We start from the raw sequence: 27,538 nt of genomic DNA on the forward strand, positions 1-27,538 counted from the left end.
TCCGGGTTTAGTAAATCCCATCCTTTTCAGAACCGCGAATGTGAGAATTTTCTTTACTTGTTTACTAGAATTCAGGACTTTTCTGGTAAATTCAGAACTGTTGGCAACTATGGTGGACAATGTGATGTGGGGTATTAGATTTTGCCCCAGGACCCTAATTACTCCCCTTACCTTTATATTCTACATAACTTATCATATATATGTTTTCTCTACAGACATTGGCTGTAATCCACATTATACCCTAACTACACCGCCTAAAGTGACGGCACAAGTTGGACTCTGCGTTTACATCCCATGTACATTTACCATAGAACGTAATACAATAATAGGCCCATCGGACAAAGGATTGTGGAAAATAAATGACCGTTCAGAAACTACTGTGGCCTCTACTGACAAACCATCAGGACGAATGTTCTTTACTGGAAAAATCTCCGATAGAGACTGTTCCCTTTTAATTAACGATGTTCTAAAAAGTGATCAAAACATTTATTTTTTCAGATTTGAAGGAAAGAAACAATTCAGTTATAAAACTAATATGTCGAGCCTGACTGTAACAGGTAAATTGCAGAATCCGGTTTTTAAATGATGATTCATAGGTGAATTGTTCATTGATCTGTCTCTTATGTGTATTGTGAAGTCACCTATAATTAGGTTTACCGGCAGTCCTATGGAAATCCAATGATAACGGCCAACTAATAGACACATCCGAAACATTGTATCCTGGTGAAATCCCTTTACGTAAAATGTGATGAGCCAGATTTGTAAAACTCCTTTACCACCAACGTAATATGATGTAGATATCATGGAGGATATTAAAGGGAACCTGCCATCAGGATTGTGCACAGGAAGAAATTTCCCCATCCAAGATGGCGGCGCCGGCGCCTGCACAATAGCAGGTGATCAATGATAGCCGCTATTGCGCAAGGACCGGCGGCGCCATCTTGGAAGAGGATTTTTTTTTTCTCTAGCTAGATGGCACCGCCGGCACCTTTGCCGTAGCAGCTACAAGATCACTGATAACAGCCAGTGCTCAGGCTGCAGCGCAGACACCACCACCACCGGCCCCTGCCTGCTGAAGGTTTTTTTTTCATCAGATAAATGTAATATTCATTATGTAAACTAGGGGCAGGTCAGAGGGATCAGTGACCTGTCAGCAGGCTGCATTATGAATAGCTAATCAGAGCACCACATGAAGACCCCCCCACAGGCCGCCCCGGAGCATGAGCATATCATTAACTCAAAACAGAAAATAAAGATCAAACAAGAACCACAAGACAGATTTCATCACCATGTATCAGTGTAATCAGTATAACAGCTCCAACCGGACACTGAGTGTAGGTTACTGTGCACAATCCTGCTGACAGGATCCCTGTAAGAAATTGAAGGATGAGCAGAGAAAGTGGCAGGACTGCATTACTCTCATTTTGGGTCATGATCACATCTGCGTTGTTCATGTCCATTGTTGGGTTCCATCGTAGAAGCAGAACAATCAAAATGATGGTGGACACCAACAGAAGAAAAAGTTCTGTAGGCCGAATTGTTTCTTCTATTCTAAAAAACTGGCACAAAATAGAACCTCGACTGATCCCAGAATAATCAATGGGGCCCTTCTACTTCCATTTGTATCAGCTATGCAAAATATTAAATTGGCTTGTAATGTAGTAGTGGCGATATGGGAGGTAGTAATAGTAGTAGTGGAGGTAGTGGTAGTAGGAGCAACAGCATTGGTAGTAGTTGTAGTATTTGTGCTAGTAGTAGTAGTAAAGTACACAGAGTAATAGTGGTAGGAATAGGAGTAGTCAGAAATGCATGTAGTAGTGGCAATATAAGGGGTAGTAATAGTAGCTGGGGTATGAGTAACAGTATTGGTAGTAGTAGATGTAGCATTGGTAGTAGTAGTAGTAAAGTACACATAGCAATAGTGGTAGGTATAGTAGTAGTAGTCAGAAATGCATGTAGTAGTGGCAATATACAGTGTAGTAATAGTAGTAGTAGTGGGGTAGTAGCTGTAGCAGTAACAGTATTGGTAGTAGTAGTAATAAAGTACACATAGCAATAGTGGTAGGTATAGTGGTAATCATAAATGCCTTCGGTAGTGACACTATAGGTGGTAGTAATAGTAGTAGTGGGGTTAGTAGCTGTAGGAGTAACTGTAAGGTAGTAGTAGTTGTAGTATTGGTGATAGTAGTAGTGCTAGTAGTAATAAAGTACATGTAGTAATAGTGGTAGGAATACTAGTAATCATAAGTACATGCATTAGTGGCAATATAAGAGGTAGTAATAGGAAAGAGTATGAGTGCGGTGCAGAGGCAATTGTAGGAGTAATGGTTGTAGTATTAGTAGAGTACAAGCAGTGGTGGTAGTACTAGTGACGGTATTAATTGTAGAATCAGTGGTAGTAATAGTAGTAGCTGTAAGTATTCGGACAGAAATCCGAGAGTGGACCCTCTGGGTCGTGACTCTAGAGCCCCCGGGGTCGAGCGGACCAGATGGAACCACCCCCTATACAGGGAGTGTTAGGAGCAGGACCTCGGGGGAATGGAGACACAACAGCTAGAGCCAAAGGGACGACCCAAAATAAAGAAGGAAACCACAGGCTATAAGGATGGCAGGGAATAATAGGAAAACAAGACTTAGCTGAAAGAATGTCTGGAACACGGAACGGCAGGACTCAGCAGGAACACGGACCGGCAGGATACAACAGGAACACGGACTGGCGGGATACAGCAGGAACACGGACCGGCAGGATACAGCAGGAACACGGGCTGGCAGGATACAACAGGAACACGGACTGGCGGGATACAGCAGGAACACGGACAGGCAGGATACAGCAGGAACACGGGCTGGCAGGACTCAGCAGGAACATGGACCGGCAGGATACAACAGGAACACGGACTGGCGGGATACAGCAGGAACACGGACAGGCAGGATACAGCAGGAACACGGGCTGGCAGGATACAACAGGAACACGGACTGGCAGAATACAGCAGGAACACGGACAGGCAGGATACAGCAGGAACACGGGCTGGCAGGATACAACAGGAACACGGACTGGCAGAATACAGCAGGAACACGGACAGGCAGGATACAGCAGGAACACGGGCTGGCAGGACACAGCAGGAACACGGGCTGGCAGGACACAGCAGGAACACGGACTGGCAGGACACAGCAGGAACACGGGCTGGCAGGACACAGCAGGAACACGGACAGGCAGGATACAGCAGGAACACGGGCTGGCAGGACACAGCAGGAACACGGACTGGCAGGACACAGCAGGAACACGGGCTGGCAGGACACAGCAGGAACACGGACAGGCAGGATACAGCAGGAACACGGGCTGGCAGGACACAGCAGGAACACGGGCTGGCAGGACACAGCAGGAACACGGGCTGGCAGGACACAGCAGGAACACGGACTGGCAGGACACAGCAGGAACACGGGCTGGCAGGACACAGCAGGAACACGGACTAGCAGGATACAGCAGGAACACGGACTGGCAGGATACAGCAGGAACACGGACTGGCAGAATACAGCAGGAACACGGACAGGCAGGACACAGCAGGAACACGGGCTGGCAGGACACAGCAGGAACACGGACTGGCAGGACACAGCAGGAACACGGACTGGCAGGATACAGCAGGAACACGGACTGGCAGAATACAGCAGGAACACGGACTGGCAGAATACAGCAGGAACACGGACTGGGAGGATACAGCAGGAACACGGACTGGCAGGATACAACAGGAACACGGACTGGGAGGATACAGCAGGAACACGGACTGGCAGGATACAACAGGAACACGGACTGGCGGGATACAGCAGGAACACGGACAGGCAGGATACAGAGACAAAGCAAGGACTGGGCTGAGAAAAGACACTGGTACAGGGGAGCCTAGGGCATAGGGACACTGACGGCAGACAGTGCACCTACAAAGCAAAGGCGTCTTACCTAGGAAGATGCCGGGAAGAAATACCCGATGGGCGCCGCCATGTTGGGGCGGAGCCACCGGGTCGCGACCTCCCAGAAGGCTCAGCGACGGGGGAGACGCGACCGCGCATGCGCGAAGAGACCAGACGCCGAGAGCCGGCGAAGGAGGAGGCAGAGCGGCGCGGGACAGGATCGTGAGCGCGCCGAGGGATGGGAGAAGCCGGGTAAGTATGTGCGGGCGTGACAGTAGCTGTAGTATTAGCAGAGTACAAGTAGTGGTGGTAGTAGTAATAGTGGTAATAGAGGGTACTACAGTACTTAGATTCTACCTTGCTCCATTGCCATCATCTAACTGCAGTTACCATCCTGTATCCTAAACCTTACTCTGTGTTCTACCTACACTTACTCTGCACTGTACGTTACTCACGTTCACAGTACTTGTACATCAGCAGCATTGCCTACACACTATGCATTATATTCTTAGCTACACCTGACATAGTTCACACTTCACATATCACAATACATGTACCAAAACACCTGACACTATTAACTTTACACAATTCTTATTTCAGGAGCAGGAACACCACATTCTCTGTCACATCGTTACACCAGTACCAGTAAAGTCCGGTATCAGCAGCGCCATTTTTCCCCTTAGACACATTACTAGTGAGGCAGTGCTACCACTTTATTTATTGGCAAATTCCAATGACTTAACACCTTTTCTCCAATTCTTTTTAGATTTAACAGACAAACCTGAGATCTCTGTGGGGACGTTGGAGGCCGGGAAAGAAGCCAATGTCACCTGTAAAAGTCCTGGTGTCTGCGCTGGGACGGCTCCTAGCTTCACATGGACTGGACAACATGGAGAATCATCGAATTATAACGATTCTTACCCAAATCGCACCAGCATTCACTTCTCTAACTTCACCTTCACACCTGCAAGGAGCGACAATGGGAAATCACTGGGGTGTAAGGTCGCCTTCCAGTCTAGCAAAGCGGTCACACAAGAAACCATCACACTAAATGTCGAGTGTAAGTCTCTGTACAAGGTTTTACTCCAGTGTCTTCATTCTTAAAGTAAACTTACTCTAAGGCCGGGATCACACATGCGAGAAACACAGGCCGAGTCTCGCATGTTAATTTCTGGCACTCGGGAGCAGAGCGTGTGGCTGTATGTATTGCTATGCGACCGCATGCTCCGCTTCTGAGAGCCGGCGACAGCGCCGGGTATGAACATGCGAGACTTGGCCATATTTCTCGCATGTGTGATCCTGGCCTAATAAAGAGCATCAGTCCTATGTATAGTGGAAAGGGAAATCCATCTCCAAATGTACTTTAATTGCGCTCGGTGTTCTTAAAGGCAATGTGTCATCAGAAAAAGACCAAACAGCTTAAAACGTTTTTAAGTTAATTCCATTAAAAAAGGGGATTTTTTTTTTACATCGCCACCTGTCTTATCAATTAGGAATTTTGCAGTTTTCACCTACTGTGAATGGTGGATCCTGTGTTATCTACTGTATACAGAGGTGTTATCAGTCATTGTACAGGAGGAGGAGGTGAGCTGTGACATCACCTATTGTGAATGGTGTATCCTGTGTTATCTGCTGTATATAGAGGTGTTATCAGTCATTGTACAGGAGGAGGAGGTGAGCTGTGACATCACCTATTGTGAATGGTGGATCCTGTGTTATCTACTGTATATAGAGGTGTTATCAGTCATTGTACAGGAGGAGGAGGTGAGCTGTGACATCACCTATTGTGAATGGTGGATCCTGTGTTATCTGCTGTATATAGAGGTGTTATCAGTCATTGTACAGGAGGAGGAGGTGAGCTGTGACATCACCTATTGTGAATGGTGGATCCTGTGTTATCTGCTGTATATAGAGGTGTTATCAGTCATTGTACAGGAGGAGGAGGTGAGCTGTGACATCACCTATTGTGAATGGTTGATCCTGTGTTATCTACTGTATATAGAGGTGTCATCAGTCATTGTACAGGAGGAGGAGGTGAGCTGTGACATCACCTATTGTGAATGGTGGATCCTGTGTTATCTGCTGTATATAGAGGTGTTATCAGTCATTGTACAGGAGGAGGAGGTGAGCTGTGACATCACCTATTGTGAATGGTGGATCCTGTGTTATCTACTGTATATAGAGGTGTTATCAGTCATTGTACAGGAGGAAGAGGTGAGCTGTGACATCACCTATTGTGAATGGTGGATCCTGTGTTATCTGCTGTATATAGAGGTGTTATCAGTCATTGTACAGGAGGAGGAGGTGAGCTGTGACATCACCTATTGTGAATGGTGGATCCTGTGTTATCTGCTGTATATAGAGGTGTTATCAGTCATTGTACAGGAGGAGGAGGTGAGCTGTGACATCACCTATTGTGAATGGTTGATCCTGTGTTATCTGCTGTATATAGAGGTGTTATCAGTCATTGTACAGGAGGAGGAGGTGAGCTGTGAAATCACCTATTGTGAATGGTGGATCCTGTGTTATCTGCTGTATATAGAGGTGTCATCAGTCATTGTACAGGAGGAGGAGGTGAGCTGTGCTTTCTCCTATTGTATATGGTGGATCCTGTGTTATCTGCTGTATATAGAGGTGTTATCAGTCATTGTACAGGAGGAGGAGGTGAGCTGTGACATCACCTATTGTGAATGGTTGATCCTGTGTTATCTGCTGTATATAGAGGTGTTATCAGTCATTGTACAGGAGGAAGAGGTGAGCTGTGACATCACCTATTGTGAATGGTGGATCCTGTGTTATCTGCTGTATATAGAGGTGTTATCAGTCATTGTACAGGAGGAGGAGGTGAGCTGTGACATCACCTATTGTGAATGGTGGATCCTGTGTTATCTGCTGTATATAGAGGTGTTATCAGTCATTGTACAGGAGGAGGAGGTGAGCTGTGACATCACCTATTGTGAATGGTTGATCCTGTGTTATCTGCTGTATATAGAGGTGTTATCAGTCATTGTACAGGAGGAGGAGGTGAGCTGTGACATCACCTATTGTGAATGGTGGATCCTGTGTTATCTGCTGTATATAGAGGTGTTATCAGTCATTGTACAGGAGGATAAGGAACACAGATGCACTAAAAACAATTATAAGATAATATATAAGGAAAATTATAAATATAGATCTAAAATGAATAATATCAGTGCTCTGTGAAAGGATAGTGACTAAACACTAAAGTATGAAACAACCACAGCAACCATAACATGGAACGCCAAAGGAGTGAACCCACACACAGGATGAATATCAAGTAGTCTTTATTAAAGGGAACCTGTCACCCCGTTTTTTCAGATTGAGCTATAAATACTGTTAAATAGGGCCTGCGCTGTGCGTTACTATAGTGTATGTAGTGTACCCTGATTCCCCATGTATGCTGAGAAATACATTACCAAAGTCGCCGTTTTCGCCTGTCAATTAGGCTGGTCTGGTCAGGTCAGGTGGGCGTGGTGACATTGCTCTTTTCTTCCCCAGCGTTCCATTGGTGGCGTAGTGGTGTGCGCATGTCGCAGTGACGAATCCACTGCGCGCACGTGAAGAAGCAGCGTGCGATCTGCGCTATCACCCCCTGTCATCGGTGGGGGCGGCCATCTTCCTGGGGCCGCGCGTGCGCAGATGGAGTGCTCTGCTGCACGGGGCTTCAGGAAAATGGCCGCGGGATGCCGCGCGTGCGCAGAAGAGATCGCGGCGGCCATTTTCCCAAAGCCGAGTTTGCATCTCGGGGTCTCCTGACGAAGGAACGTGTTTCCGAAACGCGCGTCGGGGTGCGCGGTGTCAGGACTTGGTGACTCCCCTTACAGGTACTTTGCAGATAGTAATCCTATTTCACGTCTTTTGCACTTTGCACTTTATTGGTGTACCTTCTGAGCCTTCAGCGGTGTGCTGCTTTTATCTGTGGCATTGCACTCATTGAGTGCCTTTGAGCAATTTATACCCTTCACACACTGCACTTTATAGCTGTGTGCCTTTTTATTCTGTGGCTCTGCACACTGATATATGTGGCACAAGGATATATTTCCTATATTTTGCACTATAATTTGGTTACTTTGAGCTCGTTATCGTGTGTGTTCCCCCTTTTTTTCGGATTTTTGTACACATATAATATTAATTTTTGTCATTTTGTATATGGTTTTGCTCATTTTTTTGGCACTAGCTAGTCTTTGCACAAATGCACTTTATTTGGTTTTTGTGAGCCGATAGCTTGGCCTTTTTATGTGCTGTGGCTCTGCACATTAATATTTCAGCATAGGGTACACTCTTGTACTGTGCACATTATTTACTTCTCTGGAGCCCGCAATTTTTTGCTGTGATACTTTTTAGATTTGCACATTTGTATTATTGCACAAGTTTTTATTGGTACAAAAAATCATTTATTTCATTATTTTTTATATACTGGTTTTTAATTAGTTTCTATCTGCATCAACTAATATTGGTGGTCACCAACATATATGTATTACGAAAACTATATATTTTTTTTTTAATGTCCTGCTATAAGAATCGCGTACTTGTTGTTTTTTATTATCTCTTCAAAAAAGAGGAAATTTTATATAATTTTGTTGCCACTCTACTTTAATAAAGACTACTTGATATTCATCCTGTGTGTGGGTTCACTCCTTTGGCGTTCCATGTTATGGTTGCTGTGGTTGTTTCATTGTACAGGAGGAGGAGGTGAGCTGTGACATCCTATTGTGAATGGTGGATCCTGTGTTATCTACTGTATATAGAGGTGCTATCAGTCATTGTACAGGAGGAGGAGGAGGTGAGCTGTGACATCATCTATTGTGAATGGTGGATCCTGTGTTATCTACTGTATATAGAGGTGCTATCAGTCATTATACAGGAGGAGGAGGTGAGCTGTGACATCATCTATTGTGAATGGTGGATCCTGTGTTATCTACTGTATATAGAGGTGCTATCAGTCATTGTACAGGAGGAGGAGGTGAGCTGTGACATCACCTATTGTGAATGGTGGATCCTGTGCTATCTACTGTATATAGAGGTGTTATCAGTCATTGTACAGGAGGAGGAGGTGAGTTGTGATAACATCTATTGTGAATGGTGGATCCTGTGTTATCTACTGTATATAGAGGTGTTTTCAGTCATTGTACAGGAGGAGGAGGTGACCTGTGACATCACCCATTGTAAATGGTGGATCCTGTGTTATCTACTGTATATAGAGTTGTTATCAGTCATTATACAGGAGGAGGAGGGGGTGAGTTGTGATATCACCTATTGTGAATGGTGGATCCTGTATTATCTACTGTATATAGAGGTGTTATCAGTCATTGTACAGGAGGAGGAGGAGGTGAGCTGTGACATCACCTATTGTGAATGGTGGATCCTGTGTTATCTACTGTATATAGAGGTGTTATCAGTCATTGTACAGGAGGAGGAGGAGGTGAGCTGTGACATCATCTATTGTGAATGGTGGATTCTGTGTTATCTACTGTATATAGAGGTGTTATAAGTCATTGTACAGGAGGAGGAGGTGAGCTGTGACATCACCTATTGTGAATGGTGGATCCTGTGTTATCTACTGTATATAGAGGTGTTTTCAGTCATTGTACAGGAGGAGGAGGTGACCTGTGACATCACCTATTGTGAATGGTGGATCCTGTGTTATCTATTGTATATAGAGTTGTTATCAGTAATTATACAGGAGGAGGAGGAGGAGGAGGTGAGCTGTGACATCACCTATTGTGAATGGTGTATCCTGTGTTATCTACTGTATATAGAGGTGTTATAGTTATAGTTATTAGTTATAGTTATAGTTATTAAGGTTGAAGGAAGACTTTAAGTCCATCTAGTTCTCCCCATAGCCTAACCTAACATGCCCTAACATGTTGATCCAGAGGAAGGCAAAAAAACCCCATGTGGCAAAGAGTAAGCTCCACATTGGGGAAAAAAATTCCTTCCCGACTCCACATACGGCAATCAGACTAGTTCCCTGGATCAACGCCCTATCAAGGAATCTAGTGTATATACCCTGTAACATTATACTTTTCCAGAAAGGCATCCAGTCCCCTCTTAAATGTAAGTAATGAATCACTCATTACAACATCACACGGCAGAGAGTTCCATAGTCTCACTGCTCTTACAGTAAAGAACCCGCGTCTGTTATTATGCTTAAACCTTTTTTCCTCCAAACGCAGAGGATGCCCCCTTGTCCCGGTTTCAGGTCTATGATTAAAAAGATCACCAGAAAGGTCTTTGTACTGTCCCCTCATATATTTATACATTAACATAAGATCACCGCTTAGTCTTCGTTTTTCCAAACTAAATAGCCCCAAGTGTAATAACCTATCTTGGTATTGCAGACCCCCCAGTCCTCTAATAACCTTGGTTATCAGTCATTGTACAGGAGGAGGAGGTGAGCTGTGACATCACCTATTGTGAATGGTGGATCCTGTGTTATTTACTGTATATAGAGGTCATCAGTCATTGTACAGGAGGAGGAGGTGAGCTGTGACATCACCTATTGTGAATGGTAGATCCTCTGTTATCTACTGTATATAGAGATGTTATCAGTCATTGTACAGGAGGGAGAGGAGGTGAGCTGTGACATCACCTATTGTGAATGGTGGATCCTGTGTTATCTACTGTATATAGAGATGTTATCAGTCATTGTACAGGAGGAGGAGGTGAGCTGTGACATCACCTATTGTGAATGGTGGATCCTGTGTTATTTACTGTATATAGAGGTTATCAGTCATTGTACAGGAGGAGGAGGTGAGCTGTGACATCACCTATTGTGAATGGAAGATCCTGTGTTATCTATTGTATATAAGTTATTGTACAGGAGAGAGAGGTGAGTCGTGATATCACCTATTGTGATTAGTGGATCCTTTGTTATCAGCTATATATAGAGGTGTTATCTGCCATTGTTGTCCTGCCTCTGATTAATACCAGACTTGTTAATCCCTTCATGACCTTGGACGTATGGATATGTCATGGCGATTTTGTTGGCACAAAAGCTTTGACCATACGATCGCCGACGGGTGCTCAGCGATTTTGACAGCTGACACCCGCCACTCACTGCCAGGAGTGGTATCTTCACTACTCCTGGAAGATTAACCTTCTAATTGCTGTGATCAATATCGGTCACAGCATTTAGAAAGCAGGTAGAAGGAGGGAGCCCCCTCTGCTCTCTCCAGTTGGTGCCCCGAGACGTCATCGAGAGAGGCCGGTTATTGCCACGGTGACCCGATGACATCCGGTTCACCAGGCTCTAGCAAGTTAGTTACATCATGCACAGTGTATGATCTAGCTATCGTGTCTGCAGCACTGACAGGTTATAAAGCATAGCAACGCTCCTACAGTTCTATGCTTTATAACTGCGATCAAAGCTATAAAAGTGAACGTCCCATAGCGGAACTAAGTAAAAAAGTAAAAAAAGGGAAAAATATACAAATATACAAATTTATAGAAACAAAAACCTCATCAAAATAATTACAACTATTAAAAATATATTGTACCCATAAATAAATATTTTAATAAAACCAGCCCAATAAAACTGTCACACTAGTTAACCCCTTGAATGAACACCGTAAAAAAATAAATAAGCAAAAAATGATGCATTAGCACCATACCGCTGAACAAAAAGTGTAGTAAAACGTGATCAAAAAGATGAATGTAAATATAAATGGTATAGCTAAAAACGTCCTCTTGTCCTGCACAAAATAAGCCACCATACAGCTCCATCAGCGGAAAAATAAAAAAGTTATCACTTTCAGAGGAAAGTGATGCAAAAATAATTATTTTACTACAAAATAGTTTTTATTGTGTAAAAGCGCCAAAACATAAAAAAAGATGTAAATTGGGTATCGCTGTAATTATACTGGCCCGAAGAATAAAACTGCCTTAGCAATTTTACCACACGTGGAATGGCATAAAAAGAATAACATTTTCTTGAATTGCTTGTTTTTGTTCATTCTGCCTCCCAAAAATTGTAACAGAAAGCGTTCAAAAAATGTCATGTGCCCAAAGATAGTAAAAATACAAATTTAAACTCGGCCCGCAAAAACAAACTCACAAACGACTCTGTCAGCCTAAATATGGAAATATTACAGCTCTCAAATATGGAGATGCAAAAACTAGTTTCTGCAGTAAAATGCATCTTTTAGTGTGTAACGGCAACCAAACATAAGAAAATCTATATACATTTGGTATTGCTGTAAACTCACCAATCCGAAGAATAAAGTCGCCCAATCACTTACATATGTAACAGTGTAAAAAATAAATATAACCAATTCTTTACCTACTGTTGATTTGTTCATTCTGCCTCCCAAAGACTGTAGTATGGCTTGGATCACATTTATCCTGTGTCCTGCACTGAGCGCTTACCCTGAGATTTCCGTACCAATCTCTGAAATATATAATTCAGACAGAACCCCAGCAGAGAATTAGCTATAATGAGGCAGATGGGTGCACTGTGGACACCGTCTGGCCTATGATCCATCGGTGTATGTCTTTTTTCATGTACATAAAAGAGCCATTGGCCAGTTTTGTGCACCTCAGAAAAAAAGGACAAAGCTGAAGAGAGGCCAGACGAAGTCCAGAGTAAGTCTACTGCCTTTATATAGTGAATGGATCCTTTTGGTTTTTCCTCTGAATTAAGTCACTTGGAGATTTAAATGGAAACCTCAATGTAAGTGCTCAATGTACAGCACCGGATAAATATGATCCAAATTGCTATGTGCTTGTTTCCGGAAAACACCCATGGAGATAAAATCATCACTACATCTGTAGATAAATTCTTAAAGGGGTAAAATTTCCTAAATGGGTATTCTGTTCTTCTAGCATTTAGAGGTTCTGTATATGGAGTCTGCAAACTATTCTAGGGAAATTTGCGCTCCAGTAGCTAAATAGCGCTCCATCTCTCCCGAGTTTCGCCGCATCGCTGAGCATTTCTGAACAGCCACATATGGGGTATTTCCACGTGCAGGAGAAATTGTTGGAAACATTTTGGTGCCATTTTTCCCTGTCTGAAAATGTAAGATCTATGGCTAAAACAAAATTTTGGTGATTAAAAATGTAATTTTTTTTTCACTGCCCATGGTATAAAATTCATTGACGCACCCATGGTGTCAATATGATCACTGCACCCCTAGATGAAATCAATGAGAGATGTAGCTTGTAAAATGGGGTCACTTATGGGACGTTCCACTGTTCTGACACCTCTGGGGCTCTCTCCATAGGTCACGGCACCCGCAAACTATAACAGTAAAATCTGCACTATAATATGGAGCTCCTTCCCTTCTGAGCTTTGCATTGTGCCTCTAAAATATTTCCCTATTACATGTAGGGTATGGGCGCACTCAGGAAAAAATAATTTCAACAAACTAAGGTCCATTTTTTCCTATTAGCCCTTAGAAAATGTAAAACAGGATATCACGGGAAACACGATATGGGAAACATTAACAGAGTAGGGATGGAGGACCTAACAATATACCGTTTCAAACACTAAACCACCTACCAGTAACTATAGGGGGTGCTCTTGCTCAGTCACCTCCCCATTGGGGAGGATCTTATATACAAGCTATTGGCTCGGAGACACGTTGCACGTGCACACATTAACTAAATGCCTGGGGGAATTTTAACATGTTCGCACACTGCTCCTTTAAGAACAGGGGAGTGGACGCATGTGCACACTAGGCACACTGCCAGAACACAGTGCAGTCTGCAAAGAGAAGAAGGTGGAAGCAGCACGCGAGGACCACACCGGGGCTGGGGCAGGGAGTAAGCCATCGTCCCCACATAGAAGGAAGAGGGGAACCATGTGGAGGTGCTGGTGGATGCTACATTCTTGATGGATCTAGTTTCCAAAGTAGGTTTACTTGTGGGAAGTTTCCACCGTTTAGGCACATATGGGTCTCTCCAAACGGAACATGGTGTCCACTAATGATTCCAGCAAATTTTGCTTCCCAGCACTGCCCTGCACCCAAACTGTAGTTTTCCACCACATATGTGGTATCACCATACTTAGGAGAAATTGCACAACAAACTGTGGTGTAGTTTCTCCTGTAACCCTTGTGAAAATAAAATAAATTGTTGCTAAATTAACATTTTTCTGGCAAGATTTTGATTCTTTATTTTTACATCTCAACATTATAAACTTGTGTGAAGCACCTGGGGTTCCATTCTAGATACATTCCTTGAGTGGTATAGTTTCCAAAATGGCATCACTTGCTGGGGATGTCCACTGTTTAGGCAATGTTTTTTTATATTTTTTTTCTCCCACAATAAAACAAAAAAATTATTGATATAAAAATGGCATTAAAATTCGAGCCAACATATCATGGCAACAAGAGACAATAATTATTTGAATAAGCAAATGACAAAAATATGTAGATGTCTTAAAAAATGTTGGGATAAGAAAAAGTTAAATGTTTCTGGTTATGCAGGATGGAAAATATTAATCAACCGGTGAAGCAATAGGTGATACTATTTTTTTTAACAATGTGTAATGATGTAAAGGATACATTTTTTTTCCAATCTTACAAAAAATATTTTCATGTTTTTCAATTGCAGACCCTCCCAATGTGACCATCACCACTAAAGGTAACAACATGTTACACTAATATACAGTATGCGGTCATATCAAGAACAATAGCAATTTGTGTGTGTTGTAGAGTGGATATTTTTTTTCCTATATGTTCCATCCTAGAACGGCCTTCTTCTGTATTCTAGGTGGAGAGCTAATGTATAAAATCAATTTAAAAGAGGACCTTTCACCAAATTTTGTGTTTGTCCACACTCAGGTATGCTGTTCTCCAGCACATATCAACATTCTGCAATGAGTAAAGCAGACTGTTAGTCAATTCATGGCTCACATTGAGCTTGTTTTACGCTATTGTGGGGGAGTGTTCTTCTTTCTCAAGTGAGCCTGCTGCCTGCTTATGATTGGCCAGCATCAAAAAGAGGAAGAAGTACACGCCCCCAGTGAAATCTCTCTGGTAAATTGTCCACACTCAGGTCTGCTGCGCTCCAGCACATCAACATTCTGCAATGAGTAAAGCAGACTGTTAGTCAATTCATGTTTCACATTGAGCCTGTTTTACGCTATTGTGGGGGAGTGTTCTTCTTTCTCAAGTGAGCTGCTGCCTGCTTATGATTGGTCAGCATCAAAAAGAGGAAGAAGTACACGCCCCCAGTGAAATCTCTCTGGTAAATTGTCTACACTCAGGTCTGCTGTGCTCCAGCACATCAACATTCATGTTTCACATTAGAGCCTGTTCTATGCTATTGTGGGGGAGTGTTCTTTCTCCAGTGAGCTGCTGCCTGCTTATGATTGGTCAGCATCAAAAAGAGTAAGAAGTACACGCCCCCAGTGAAATCTCTCTGGTAAATTGTCCACACTCAGGTCTGCTGCGCTCCAGCACATCAACATTCTGCAATGAGTAAAGCAGACTGTTCGTCAATTCATGTCTCACATTGAGCCTGTTTTACGCTATTGTGGGGGGAGTGTTCTTCTTTCTCAAGTGAGCTGCTGTCTGCTTATGATTGGTCAGCATCAAAAAGAGGAAGAAGTACACGCCCCCAGTGAAATCTCTCTGGTAAATTGTCTACACTCAGGTCTGCTGCGCACCAGCACATCAACATTCTGCAATGAGTAAAGCAGACTGTTCGTCAATTCATGTCTCACATTGAGCCTGTTTTACGCTATTGTGGGGGGAGTGTTCTTCTTTCTCAAGTGAGCTGCTGTCTGCTTATGATTGGTCAGCATCAAAAAGAGGAAAAAGTACACGCCCCCAGTGAAATCTCTCTGGTAAATTGTCTACACTCAGGTCTGCTGCGCACCAGCACATCAACATTCTGCAATGAGTAAAGCAGACTGTTCATCAATTCATGTTTCACATTGAGCCTGTTTTACGCTATTGTGGGGGGAGTGTTCTTCTTTCTCAAGTGAGCTGCTGTCTGCTTATGATTGGTCAGCATCAAAAAGAGGAAGAAGTACACGCCCCCAGTGAAATCTCTCTGGTAAATTGTCTACACTCAGGTCTGCTGCGCACCAGCACATCAACATTCTGCAATGAGTAAAGCAGACTGTTCGTCAATTCATGTTTCACATTGAGCCTGTTCTATGCTATTGTGGGGGAGTGTTCTTTCTCCAGTGAGCTGCTGCCTGCTTATGATTGGTCAGCATCAAAAAGAGGAAGAAGTACACGCCCCCAGTGGAATCTCTCTGGTAAATTGTCTACACTCAGGTCTGCTGTGCTCCAGCACATCAACATTCATGTTTCACATTAGAGCCTGTTCTAGGCTATTGTGGGGGAGTGTTCTTTCTCCAGTGAGCTGCTGCCTGCTTATGATTGGTCAGCATCAAAAAGAGGAAGAAGTACACGCCCCCAGTGAAATCTGTCTGTTAAATTGTCCACACTCAGGTCTGCTGCGCTCCAGCACATCAACATTCTGCAATTAGTAAAGCAGACTGTTCGTCAATTCAGAAGTACACGCCGCCAGTGAAATCTGTCTGGTAAATTGTCCACACTCAGGTCTGCTGCGCTCCAGCACATCAACATTCTGCAATGAGTAAAGCAGACTGTTCGTCAATTCACGTTTCACATTGAGTCTGTTCTATGCTATTGTGGGGGAGTGTTCTTTCTTCAGTGGGCTGCTGCCTGCTTATGATTGGTCAGCATCAAAAAGAGGAAGAAGTACACGCCCCCAGTGAAATCTCTCTGGTAATGCCTACTTAGACTTTAAAAAGCTAACTGTTTAAATATCAAATACTTTAATTGCTAATATCTCTGCCACAGAGAAGCATAATACAAAGACAAAATATCTCATTCCACTTTGGTGAAAGGTTCTATTTAAACCATTCTGTACTAAAACATTTCCCCTCTAGTGCCACCAGAGATGCCAACTTGACTTGTCATTTTTTATAGACAGTTTATCAAAAAATCAATTGCAGACAATATTTTTTTATGGACACTTTGGAAAACCATAATAAATAATTATGATTATAAGTTATACAGGTCTGCAGCCTATAATTCTGATATAAAGACACTGTTTTCACTGTCATTTTCATCACTTAACATTTCATAGAAATATAATCTGTATGAGTTTCTTCAGATTAAAAAAAAAAAATCAATTTTTTTTTACGGTTACTCTTGCACTATTATAACCAACCTCAAATTGCATTGCAGTCTTTGTTGTTATTCCTGTGCACTACAATAAGATCTAATACGTTATTACAGCATCATCTCATAAGAGGTAGAACATAGCTGTAAGTGTTTGCATCAAAAATAGCTCTGCTATTCTGCTGGACCTTTGGAACCCATTGTTGTATCAGAGTCTTGGCCCATAGGAAAATCTTCAGGTATCCTGATGAACCAATTTAACCTATATATATATAACTTGTTTATCCAAAAATGTTCACTAAATATCTATAGGGGTACTCTTACTGTCATTACATTGTCATTACATTTTTAATAAAGTTGTTTCATTTCTTACTATTGCTTTTGGCTCCACTTATCCTCAAATAAGTGGTGAAAAATGTCCAACTTTGAAAAATGAGGAAATAAATACCGGTAAATGAAAATTAAAATATGATTTTGTGATACTCTGGAGGGAGAAGTTTATGCTGTTATGCGTCTATATGTGGACAATAAATGGTTTTGAAGAGAAAACCAGAGACTGTTGAATGCTTTGCTATCATGTCTCTAGAATTTGTCGGACATTCTTAAACAAATTAATGAAAAGATGTCATTATTTTTGTTAGAACTTTGTAAATGACCATCTTATTAATCAGTGTTGGACTGGTCTACTAGACAATCAAATATTGAAGATGAACTCTTTTCTTTATGAGACAACTGGGCTGATAGTGGACCAGATGACTTTTTTCAAGGGTCTGTTTCTTTTTTTTGATGGGAGGAGACTTATTAGTCATTGGTGATGGCATGTCAATCATTCGTTCCTACAATGAAGGTGAATCTGGATGACTAGTTTGGAATGTGAATTTAACTATGATGAATTGATGAATCTGAGACAGCCGGTGAAAATTACAGATTACAGGACATGATGCACAATAACAAATTGTATTGTGGTACCGTGTTAGCCAGAAAAATTGATGTGAATACTTTTCTGCCCAATAATGACTAAAGTATTCTAGATGCAAGAACTATCGTTTCTCCTTGCGGAGAGTGACATGCTAAGCATGTCGAGGTGAGGAGACTTAAAGCCGCAATGCTCCTCTGGGAAATATGCAAATTGTCTCTTTAGAGAGGAAGAGGACTAGAACTCTAGTGCCACCTATTGGAAGTAGCAATTTTAACAGTCAATGTCAACACTTTAACGAGCCTTGTCGCATGACTTAGGATAAAAGCCAAACCAGAATCTCAATTTGCAGACACTGTGTTTCGGGGTATTGCCCCTCGTCAGTGCAAAGTGGAGATCTGGTTTGGCTGATTGAGAGGCATCTGAACGGGATGCAAGAAGTTTCATTTCTCCTTGTGGAGAGTGACATGTTAAGCATGTCGAGGTGAGAAGAGTTAAAGCCGCAATGCTCCTCTGGGAAATATGCAAATTGTCTTTTCAGAGAGGAAGAGGTATTCTAGGAGTGATACCTTTATTGCCTAACCAGAAAATAATATGTTTGCAACCAAGTATTTGGGGGTGCCCTGTTGTTATCCTCTCTCAGTTTGTAATCCAGGAGGCTGTTTCTTGGGATCCTTGTAGCCCTGTGGATCTGCTCATCTATTACCAGTGGATGGTATCCTTGTTGTAGGAATGTGTTCCTCAGTGATCGCAGCTTTAGTTCCCTGTCTTTGCTGTCTGAACAGATCCGAATATACCTCAGAACCTGACTGTAGATGATGGATTTTTTTGTGTGTCTTGGATGAAAGCTGTTCCATCTAAGATAAGCCGGACGTCTGGTGGGCTACTGTAAATTGATGCTTGTATGGCATTGTCCTTGATGTATATGGTCTTGTCCAGAAAATGTGTTTGGGTCTTTGAAAATTTGAGGGAGAGCTTGATGGCTGGGTGGTACTTATTAAAGTTATTGTGGAAGGTGAGTAGATCATCTTTTGAGCATGTCCAGATCATTAGCAGATCTTCAATGTAGAGGAAGCATGCAAGATTACAGTGCAAAATGTTTTTTTTTTCATGGGGAACGTAGGGATGCAAGCTTTCTAGCAGCGGTGAGGGGTACACACAAGCACTTGGCTCTAGTCTTAGGTTTTTCATCTCTCATAAACTTCAAAAGTAAACACGGCAGCTTTTCTTAGGCAAAAAGAAAGCATTCAATAAAAAAATAAAACCTGTCATTTCTTAGGGTAGGCACCATAGAATTGCACAGTTTTGTTTTTCGGGTAAGTTGGCTAATGCAACGGCTTTAGGCATGGTCTGTCCACCATTAGAGCTCTCACTCCAGCACAACCACCTCAGACACTCATGAGCCAACTCAATTGCCTTTTTTAAGACCAGAAAGACTTGGACTGAATATTATGGGAGCAACCATTCCCACCCAGGCTCTTTGGTCATTCCTAAATCCTGAACCCTAAATCTAGTTAAAAAACTCTCAGTAATCCACGGTTAATGAAGCCTCCAATTCCAGGATTTATATCACCGAGGCCTGCCACCTCAGTGATCTACACCTTCAGTCCAGTACTGCTCCTTTACAGGAGCTACTAACAAAGAAGAGTCTAATAAACACATGACCAAAGGGATTAATACTGAATCTAATTCTTGCTTTGGTTTAAAATACTACATCACAAAATGACTTGTGTGTCACATTCCATCACATCTTTCTCCTATTTGTGACTTTCATTGTCTTTTTGCTTGTTTCTTTTAGGTGGTGTTAGTAATAATACTTTTATAGCCAAAGAAGGAGACAGTGCACAGATAAACTGCACAGTGGACAGTAACCCTATAGCCGAAATTACATGGCTAGTGGAAAATGAGAAAAAAGAAGCAATTACCGGACAATGGCTTATCTACAATCTTACCAATATTAGTCCTAGTGATGCTGGGAAATACTTGTGCAAGGGAAAGAATAACCTTGGGAGCTTCAAAAAAAACATCGATATAGTTGTTCACTGTGAGTAGACCGCAAAGACCTAAGGATAAGTAATTATCTCGACTTATTTAACTAAAGCTTAAAAAGGTTTTCTAATAATATATTGATGAATGATCAATGGATTGGCCATTGGTATCAGATCTTTTTAACAGAGAGTAACACCTCCGCTTCATTACAGTGTTTGGATTACTCTCCTGATTCCTCCTTCTAATTATAATAAATCACTCTTCTGATTTCACATTCTAATTATAATAAATGACTCTAACCACACCCTCTTATAATAATAATAGATTATTCTGCTGACTCCACCCACTAGTAATAACCCTAGATGATTCTTCTGACTCCGCCTTCTAATAATAATAATAGATGACTCCTCTGACTCCACCCTCTAATAATAATAGATGGCTCTTCTGACTCCACCCCCTGATAAAAACACATGACTCTCATGATCAGAACTTCTAAGAATAATGAATTACTCTGTTGTCTCTAGTATCTAGCAATAATATGGAACTCTGCTCTGATGACCCCGCACTCTAGAAATAATATTCTGCTGACCCTAACACTTGATAATTATAAATTATTCTGCTGACTCCACCCTATAATAATAATAAATTACTCTGCTGACTCCACTCCTTAGGAATAATACATTACCCTTCTAATCCCAAACTCTAATTATAATAACTGACTGCTGACTCCATCCTCTAGAAGCAATATGCAACTCTGCTCTCATTACCCCACACTCTCGGAATAATATTCTGCTGACCCCAACCTTTGATAATTATAAATTATTCTGCTGACTCCACCCTATTATGATAATAAATTACTCTGCTGACTCCACACCTTAGGAATAATACATTACCCTTCTAATCCCAAACTCTAATTTTAATAACTGACTGCTGACTCCATCCTCTAGAAGCAATATACAACTCTGCTCTCATTACCCCACACTCTCGGAATAATATTCTGCTGACCCTAACCCTTGATAATTCTAAATTATTCTGCTGACTCCACCCTATTATAATAATAAATTACTCTGCTGACTCCACCCCTTAGGAATAACACATTACCCTTCTAATCCCAAACTCTAATTATAATAACTGACTGCTGACTCCATCCTCTAGAAGCTATATACAACTCTGCTCTGATGGCCCCACACTCTAGGAATAATATTCTGCTGACCCCAACCCTTGATAATTATAAATTATTCTGCTGACTCCACCCTATTATAATAATAAATTACTCTGTTGACTCCACCCCTTAGGAATAATAAATTACCCTTCTAATCCCAAACTCTAATTATAATAACTGACTGCTGACTCCATCCTCTAGAAGCTATATACAACTCTGCTCTGATGGCCCCACACTCTAGGACTAATATTCTGCTGACCCCAACCCTTGATAATTATAATTTATTCTGCTAACTCCACCCAATTACAATAATAACTGACTCTGCTGACTCCATCCTCTAGAAGCAATATACAACTCTGCTCTGATGACCCCACTCTCTAGTAATAATAGATAAATCTGATTGTGTTGCTTTGAAATGATACAAGATGACTCTACTGATCCACCCTCTAATTAAAGTAAGACATGACACTGCTTACTTTGTACCAGTCTATACAGTAAAGCAGAATAATGAGTTGCAGAAACAAATGTCAAGTTACATTGTCTTCTTCTTTTGCCAGCGTATAAAATTAACAATTTTAAGATTTTATTTTTAATATGAACATATACAAAAAAAACAACCTGAATTAAATATTTCATTTTCTGATACTGTATTTCTTCATCATTCATCACTTTATAATATATATAGGAAAGGCTCCTTGTTAAGTGGCAGACAAGATGAGACATGAGCAAATGTGCTCGGATAAGGAGTAATAAGAGTATCTTTGTTTAACCCTTCCACCATTAATGTAACTTTATGAATCTATATTTATAAAAATATTTATAAAATGTATTATTTTTTTCAGATGCCCCAAGAACACCCAACATAAAGTGTGTAACGACGGAAGGTATAGCAATAACTTTCCTTGTCGTTCTATCTATACACAAATAGAAAATGCAAAGCACTGGGCTAGAAGTGTATACCTCTAGGTAGTGCTATACATTAGTTTTATGTTACAAATTATTTTTGCGAATAGTTTCATGTTGTAGATGATATTTGTGCTGTATTTATTTTTGTGTTGCAGATTATTTGTGTATTCTAAAACATGGTTCTACGCAGATTTTTCATTTTTGCTAATTACTGTAGTTTTATTAGACACTTGAAAGTAACACTTCACTATATGATATTAACATTTATAAATTAGCAAACGTAAACTTCTTCATTAATTACTTGGTTTTTTGAGCTGCAGATTTGTTTTGTTTGTTTTTTAAATACATTTATCTTTTATAGTGTGTATGTTATAGATTGTTTCTGTGCTGCAGATAATTTTTTTTATTTTTGTGCTACAGAATATTATTTGCAAAATGAATTATTTTACATTATGTTTGCGTTTTTGATTAAGCTGTAGATTATATTTGTAATAATAGGTTATTTTCATGTTGTAGGTTGTTTTTTTATGTTGTAGTTTTTTATTATGTGTTGAACGAGCTTTGTGTCTATTTTTATGCTCCACAGTACGTTAGTTTTGTGTTTTTAGAACATTTTGTGCTTTAGTTTATTTTTTTGTGCCGTAGATAATTTATTTTAGATTATTTTTGCGCTATATATTACTTTTGTGTTTTTGATTATTTTTGTGCTCAAAATTAGTTTTGTATTTTAGGTTAATTTGGGGGGGTTGTTTAGAGTTTCAAAGATTTTTTTTTTCAATTTTTCTCGTGCAAATTCGTTGGGTGTTATAGATTATGTGTTGTAGATTAGTTTTATGCTATAAATTATTTTACTGTTGTAGGTTAGATTAGAATTTTAGATTATTTTTGTGCTGTAGATTAATATTTTATCTACCTTAATTTTGTGGTATAGTTTCATGTTTTGTGTTTGATTATTTTTTTTAGATTTTTCTCAGATGTTTTTTTGTTTTAGATATTTTTCTGCTGTATATTAGCTTTGCATACATATTAATATTGTACTGTAGGTTAGTTTTGTGGTTTAGATTATTTTTATTTTGTAGATTAATATATTATATCAATTTTGTGCAATAGATTCATTTTTTTTTTTAGATTTTTTTCAGGCGTAAATTAGTTTTTGTATTAGACATTCCTGGGCTGTAAGGTTTTTGTTAAGGTAGTTTTATATAATACTAAATTTCTCTGCTGTAGATAAGTTTTGTATACATATTAATATTGTACTATAGGTTAATTTTGTGGTTTAGATAATTTTTGGATTGTAGGATTATTCTTTGAGTTAGACAATTTTTGTGCTGCAGATAAATTGTGTTATAGAATTTTTTTTATCTTGTACATTAGCTTTATAGTTAGATTATTTTGGTTTTGTAGATTCCTTTTGTGATTGAGATTATTTTTGTGCTGTAGATTAGTTTTTGCGTTTTTGACTATTTTTGTATTTTTTGCTGTAAACCAGAATTTGTAATTTAGATTATTTTTGTGCTGTAGATTTTGGAATTTGATTATTTTTATGCTTTAGAATACTTTTCTGGTTTACTTTTTTGTGCTGTAGGTTACTTTTTATGCTAAATTATTTTATGCTGTACATTTTTATTATATTCTAGGTATTGATTCTACTGTAGATTTGTTTTCTGCCATAATTTATTTTTGTGATATAGAATCATTTTTATGTTTCATTGTATTTTATGCAGAATATTAATTTTGTGCAGCAATTTAGTTTTGGGATTTAGATTATTTTGTGGTTTATTTTTTTGTGTTGTTGAATAGTTTTGTATTTTAAAATTATATTTGATCTGTACTTTTGTATTTTAAATTATTTTTGCGATGTTGATAAATTTCATGTTTTAGATTGTTTGCGCTATAAATTAGTTTTGTCGTTATGTGCTATAGCTTCTATAGATTAGTTTTGCATGATATGTGCCGTAGATTAGTTTTGCATTTAGATTATCTTTTTTGCTATAGATTAGATTTTTGATGTAGATAATTTTGTGTTGTTGATACATTTTATTAAATTATATTTTGTGCTGCAAATTCCTTTTTGATGTGAATTACTTTAGTATTTTAGAATTTTTTTTTGTGCTGTAGATTAGTTTAGTGCCATGGATAATTTTTTATACTGGGGATTATTTTTGGGCTGTAAATTTTTATTTTTGCTTCTCCTTATATTTTTATCATAATAAATGTCTTTTTATTTCTCATCTAAGTCCTATGCTAAGGAGGAAAAAATGCTTGTTTGCTGCATATGAAGACATGATTGCTAAAAATGGTGGCGATCGGGTTGTTACAGTTTTTGCACTGGTTTAAAGTGATACCTCTTTTTACAGAATTAGGAATCCTAAAGGTCGAATCTTCTGATAAGGTTCCTGACCTTTTGCTATGTTCCACACTTTCTCACTATTAACATATTATGTTTAACTACATATCTTATTTTAAATTAGATAACAACGAAATAGAAAAAAATGTAAAAAATGACTAATTGCATTTTTCGTTATGTAATCACAGATTGTAGAATAGGTGAGGAGCACATGATATTCATCATGGAAGACAGCACTTTAACTTTAGCCTGCACCACAAAAAGCCTCCCGGAAGCTTCGTTGACCTGGATACCGCCTTGTTCAAATAATACTAAGTATTCCGTTGCCCAAGGTCATCTCTCCTTTAACAAAGTATCTCTCAGTGATGAAGGACAGTTCACTTGTGTGGCCAGTAATATCTATGGGATGTCCAATTCCTCCATCATCATCAAGGTGACCCGTAAGTAAAGAGAGAGAAATTTATGATGTCGTAATACTTTGGTCCAGCTATTTTGTTTTGTTATATTGACTACCAATATATACAATACTTCCATCTGGTCTCTTTTTCGTGGTCTTTGACTCCACTATAAACCTAAAAATGAAAGAGTCGTTGTAGTAAAGTTAATTATCCTATATTATCAGCCAAAAGGAGATGTGGACCTAGTGGGTCAGCCAATGGATTTGGCATAGGAAACAAATTCAGGGAATCTCTCAATCATTACCCAAGAAGTAGTATCAATTAGCGACATCCGATATGTCAAGAAGTTGAAGTTTCAGATTCAAAACAAAGGACAGGAGTTATAGTCAGGCGGATGATGGGTAGAGGCTTGCTGGATTTTGTTGAGCAGGATGACATCAGAACATACAACATACAAGTGCAGAAAGTGAAAAACAAAACCCGGGTTGTAACTGTATCAAGCTGGAAAATATATGGAGGAAGAAAGAAGGAGAAGACAGAAGCTGTTTCTAACCACTTCTGTCTTCTATCCCATCCTACATAATACTCAATGAGCTCTTTGTCGTGAACAGAGTAAAGTCACTGATTATTTTGTATTTGGCGATTATTATGATTGTGGTTATATATAGATTTAACGGGGTGTTCTTAGAGATGAGTGGATTGAATTGATTTGAATCAAATTCAGATTTAATTTTAGGAGATTTGCTGGACCCGGCAAATGAGATTAGATTTGTACAAATGACATGGAAAAGCCCACTTCTATTTTTAACAAAGAAAAAGATTGAATGAGCCAGTGAAGGCTTACATGACCTCAAGGGAGGTTGTGCGGACTTCTCCGTAAAATCACATGGTATAGCGCAGCCAATCAGAAAGGACAATCATGTATCTCGAAAGCAAACCGATCAAGATCTTTCATTCTAAAGATTGGTGGAGCCAGTGATCAAGAATGGATGTGCCCCGTTAAATGACAAATTCAGTTTCTCTTTATCTGTATATTGATATCTTTTAAAAAAAAAAATCTAAAAGCTTCTATTGTTTTGCTACTATTAGAGTATTGTAAATATCGTTAAAAAAATCCTCAAAATGTTCGGATAAAAAAAATCAGCATCATTTAAGGACAATTTTCTTTTTCTTAAATTTGTATTCCAGTGTAAAATGATTTCCAGGATATTTGCAGGTGTGGTGTGTTCTAACGTTCCTCTTTGTTGCTGAATCTTTTTATCCAACGCTATCATAGAGAATGAGAAAAATATGAGACTTTAGGGAAAAAAAAATCAAATGTCTTACGAGTTACAATACCAAAAGCAGCCGTTTCTGGAAACAATACTGTACCTAATGATTTATATTTTTTCCCAGCTCAACCAAGAAGCGACACTGGGACAATCACTGCCGTCAGCTGTGTAGTCGTCATTGTGTTTTTGCTCATTGGAGGCGTCTTAGTCGTGCACTTTTTCAGGAAGTAAGTTTCTTATGTTTTTGTTTATGTAAATTTGGTGACATCGCATTACTATTGGTACCAGTCAAAATTTGTTGTTATTAAAGGAGTTGTCGAGGGCTAGAAACAGAATCTGCACCACTTACGCCAGCGACCAATATGTGGTATTGCAGACTATCCTCATCTAAGTAGATGGAGTTGAGTTAATATACCAGATTCAGCCCATGTACAAGAGTGGCACTGTTTTAGGAAAATGTTTTCTCATCAAAACTAGTTATTCAACATGCAAGAGGAGGCCAGTAGCAAAATTCAGAATGGGTCCACTATGGCTGCAACCTCAAACAAGCGTCTTTTGTAAAAGTTTACATCCTTCGTTCTATTTCCTGTTGCTAAATTTGAGCATATCTCGATGGCGTAAATCATTCACCAGGGTTCTCAGTGACACCATCATCAATTATTTTCTGCAAGTGGGAATCACTATATGAAAGATGTTGATGATAGAAGCGAAAAGAATAAATCGTGATCCCAACATCAGTTTTTCTGTTCATTGCAAAAATAGGGAAGGAAATTGCCATCATCTTCGAGCTGTTCTTTCTGATCTGTAGATCCATGCCTAAAAATGTGAAAAATATTGATGACCCTGAAAAATTGGTTCAATTTAAGTTAATCAGGTTAATGTCCTTGTATATTTTTTTAGGAAAAAGCTGTCAATGAAATCAGAAGACAAGAAAGAGATGAATGCTGATGACTCCAGCGTAATCTATGCCACCTCTGATGTGCAAATTATTGTAAGTAGACCTGATGGCTGATAAAATATTATGGAACCAAATAGCTAAAGAAGTTCTCAAAAAATATTTACGGAATGACCAGCAGATATTATGAAGGGCACCTTACAATGCTCTGTCCAAGATGTGGCACCTTTGTTCTCAAGATCAGTTGGGAATAGGATTACAAAATCTTTTACAGGTTTTTCTCTAAAAGTACATTCCCGCAATCAATATTTGGTGAGTTTTTGACGTTTGAGAATTTCAGCATAATTTCTCCACCTATTATGTAAGTTAGGTTAATTGCTTTTTTCATTGCATTTTTGTGTGCGTTTCTTAGGCGCTGGGATTCTCCTACTGCTTGAGGTGGATCCCAAGCCTTGTCTCCCTCTGTGGTCTCCCATTTTTCTTTGACCACAGTGGAGCCTGCTCAGCAGAGACGTCGGTCTCAGTGTCTTGCTCAGACTCGTGCTGTTCATCTAGTTACTGTTGGCTCTCTAGTTACAGCTATAATAACTAGCAATAATCGGCAGCGAGCAGATGTTCCTGGGTCTA

At 39.9% G+C, this 27,538-nt stretch overlaps 1 protein-coding gene across 1 annotated transcript; it reads left to right on the forward strand.

Moving 5' to 3' along the window:
• Nucleotides 1-221: 221 nt before the first annotated feature.
• Nucleotides 222-26,247, forward strand: LOC138652168 (sialic acid-binding Ig-like lectin 10). The gene is made up of 9 exons (XM_069742936.1): nucleotides 222-557; nucleotides 4,667-4,960; nucleotides 14,476-14,505; nucleotides 14,635-14,705; nucleotides 17,669-17,795; nucleotides 19,742-19,987; nucleotides 21,937-21,978; nucleotides 24,536-24,787; nucleotides 26,141-26,247. The coding sequence occupies exons 1-9, from the start codon at nucleotides 410-412 to the stop codon at nucleotides 26,245-26,247; spliced, it is 1,317 nt and encodes a 438-aa protein (XP_069599037.1). The 5' UTR covers nucleotides 222-409.
• The last annotated feature ends 1,291 nt before the right edge of the window (nucleotides 26,248-27,538 follow it).

The sequence above is a fragment of the Ranitomeya imitator genome, chromosome 10 (genome assembly GCF_032444005.1).
Source record: "Ranitomeya imitator isolate aRanImi1 chromosome 10, aRanImi1.pri, whole genome shotgun sequence".
In the NCBI taxonomy this organism is placed as follows: Eukaryota; Metazoa; Chordata; class Amphibia; order Anura; family Dendrobatidae; genus Ranitomeya; species Ranitomeya imitator.